Source organism: Plasmodium falciparum, assembly GCF_000002765.6.
Source record: "Plasmodium falciparum 3D7 genome assembly, chromosome: 6".
NCBI lineage: Eukaryota > Apicomplexa > Aconoidasida > Haemosporida > Plasmodiidae > Plasmodium > Plasmodium falciparum.
This window is the reverse complement of record NC_004327.3, coordinates 444172-447500: the sequence shown is the minus strand read 5'-3', so window position 1 is coordinate 447500 and position 3329 is coordinate 444172. Positions and strand designations below refer to the sequence as shown.

The window sequence follows — 3329 nt, the reverse complement described above, 5'->3', positions numbered from 1 at the left end:
ATGTTTTACTGTATGCAGGAATACAACAGTGTATTTTTTTTTTTTTTTTTTTATTAAAGGAAATAAAAAAAGTCGCATTTTATACAAGTACACATGAATTATACAACTATACAATTGTGAAAAGGGGAAGAAAAAAAAAAAAAAAAAAAAAAAGAAGAAATATAAAATAAATAAAAATGTTAACAATTATAATAATATTTTATAAAGGTTTATTTATATATATATAATATAATACCTTTCGTTTTTATAGACTTTTAATTCTATGTAATATTATAAAAATGAACAAAAAAAAGAAGAAAAAAAATTCAACGGATATTATATAATATTAAAAATATAGAAATATATTTTTATAATATATATATATATATATATATATATATTTATTTATTTATTCATTTAATTAGAAAGAAAAACAAATTCCTTTCTTATATTTAAATTAAGTTATATTTTCTTCTATTCAAGGTTTCAATAAAAAAAATATGTTTTTAAATAGTTGTAAAATGTAATAATCTTTTTTATCTGAGATTATATTATTTTAATAATATATAAAATATATAATATATATATTATTATAAGAATATTTTTTCTTAAAAGTATATTATCAGTAGTTGATAAACTATATATTTAAAACAAGAATTTTATATGTTGTATATAATATATATATATATATATATGTATATAATGTATTAATACAATTTATATATTCTTTTGGTATAATCATTTTCATGTTCTAAGAATAATATTTAGGATAATAAATTATGTAAATTTGTAATCTCCTTTTTTCTTAATTTTTAAACATACATTAATCATTTATATATAAGAACTAAAGGTATATCTAAAATTATTCCACTATAATATTTAATCTATTAAAAAATATATATAAAGGGAAAAACGAAAAGAATATTATTTATAAAATAAAAAAATATTAGAAGGAACTATATATAAAAAAAAAATATTTTTTTTTATAAGGGGAATTTTTGAACCTATTAAATACTTATATATAAAGGGATATATATTAAAGGAAATTATAGAAAAAAAAAAAAATAATAATAAATAAATAAATAAATACCTTTTCTTTGTTCTTTTTTTTTTATATTCCTAATTCGTTTTATAATATATATATTTATAATAAAAAAAATGCAGGAAAATCCTATTATTCAATATATATTAGTAAATAAAGAAATTATAGATAAAAAATGGCCATTAGGATCTGTAATCGCCCAAGCTTGTCATGCCTGGTAAAAAATATAAGTAGAAATATATATATATATATATATATATATATATATATATATTACATTTTGAATGTACTAAAGAAAAAATGCATACCATACTTTTAGAAAATATTATATAAAATACTTACATATATACATATATATATATATATTTATACATATTAATATGTATTATAATATTTTCTTTTTTTTTGTTATATATTTATTTATGTTCCTGAATTTTACTTTTGACAGTGTTGCTGTGATAGCAGAAAACATGGATGACGAAATTGTTAAAGATTATTTATCTCCAGAACATATAAATAATATGCATAAAGTTATATTAAAAATTGATGATACAAATGAAATAAAAAATTTATCTAGTATTCTAGATAAGGAGTCCTTAAAATATAAAATATGGACTGAATATCCAGAAAACATTTTCACAGCTATTGCCTTGAAACCATATTATAAAAACACTGTACGTGATTATTTTAAAAAATATCCATTATTAAGAAAGTTATAAAACAAATGGACACACATATATATATATATATATATATATATATATATATATATATACATAATATAATTCAAAAAAATGCATTGTTTACTTATATTTTATGTCTTATTATTCTTCCTTTTACATAATATTTTATTAAATAACTTTCAAAGATGAGAAAGAAATTTTTTTTTTTTTTTTTTTAACCGTTAATACGATTTATTTTTTATAATAATACACTGTTTATATGTATATATATTTGTTATATGTACATTTATTATATTGTACAGTTGTTAAAATCATAACATAATGAAAAAGAAAAAGAAAAAAAAAAAGAAAAAAAAAAAGAAAAAGAAAAGAAAAAAGTTTTAATTTTATGTTTTGAATAAATGTAATTAAATATATATATATGTGTATATTATATATAATGGCTTCTAGTGAAGCCTTAAAAAAAAATTAATGTCATTGTAAAATATTAAAAAAAAAAAAATATATATATACATGTTTTATGTATAAAACGAATGCTAAAATAAAATATAAGGATATATAAATGTTATAAATAATATAAATTTATTAAAATAACTTAATATGTAAATGTTATTATATTATGTTATAAGATTATATAATTTAAGATCTTTCTCCACGAATACGTCTGGCTAATTGGATATCTTTTGGCATAATGGTAACTCTTTTTGCGTGAATGGCACATAAGTTGGTATCTTCAAAAAGACCAACTAAGTAAGCTTCTGCAGCTTCTTGAAGGGCCATTACTGCTGAAGATTGGAATCTTAAGTCAGTTTTATAATCTTGAGCAATTTCTCTTACTAATCTTTGGAATGGTAATTTTCTTATTAAAAGATCAGTAGATTTTTGATATCTTCTAATTTCTCTTAAAGCTACAGTTCCTGGTCTATATCTGTGTGGCTTTTTAATACCAGCAGAGATTGGAGCTGATTTCCTTGCTGCTTTTGAAGCTAATTGCTTCCTTGGGGCTTTACCAGCAGTTGATTTTCTAGCTGTTTGTTTAGTTCGTGCCATTTTTTAATATATATATAAATTTATGATATAAAATATATTGTGTGTATTTTGTGAAAAAAAAAAAAAATTATATATTTTTTTTTTTTTTATGTGTATGACAAGTTTTGTGAATAATATATATATATATATATATAAATAAAATATTTTTTTGCAATAGTTTTTTATATATTTAATTTTTTTTTTTTTAAGAATAATATTTTTTTTTTTTTTGAGATATATTTTTTTTTTTTTAAATGTATTTTTAAAAAAAAAAAAAAAAAATATATTTTAATTTATACATATGTATTGTGTGCTTTCTTTTTTTTTTTAATGTTTGACGAAAAAAAAAATTTTTTTTTTTTTTTTATGAACTGTTAATGCGAAAAGCTACGAGTTTGCATAAAAAAAAAAAAAAAAAATTTTATCATGCAATAAAAATAAAAAAAATAGCAATTTGGATTGCAAAAAAAAAAAAAAAAAAAGCATGTGCATATGTCATATATATAAATACATATATATATTATATATATGTATAAGAAAAAAAAAATATATATATATAAAATATATATAAAATATATATAATAAATATATAAAAA

At 17.2% G+C, this 3329-nt stretch overlaps 2 protein-coding genes across 2 annotated transcripts; one reads left to right on the top strand and one right to left on the bottom strand.

Moving 5' to 3' along the window:
* Nucleotides 1–1137: 1137 nt before the first annotated feature.
* Nucleotides 1138–1740, top strand: PF3D7_0610500 (peptidyl-tRNA hydrolase PTRHD1, putative; the record flags this gene model as incomplete). The annotated part of the gene is made up of 2 exons (XM_961001.1): nt 1138–1238; nt 1470–1740. 2 exons carry the CDS (start codon nt 1138–1140, stop codon nt 1738–1740), a joined length of 372 nt encoding a protein of 123 aa, XP_966094.1.
* A 603-nt stretch (nt 1741–2343) lies between these two features.
* Nucleotides 2344–2754, bottom strand: PF3D7_0610400 (histone H3; the record flags this gene model as incomplete). The annotated part of the gene is made up of 1 exon (XM_961000.1): nt 2344–2754. The coding sequence occupies one exon, from the start codon at nt 2752–2754 to the stop codon at nt 2344–2346; it is 411 nt and encodes a 136-aa protein (XP_966093.1).
* Between the last annotated feature and the right edge of the window lie 575 nt (nt 2755–3329).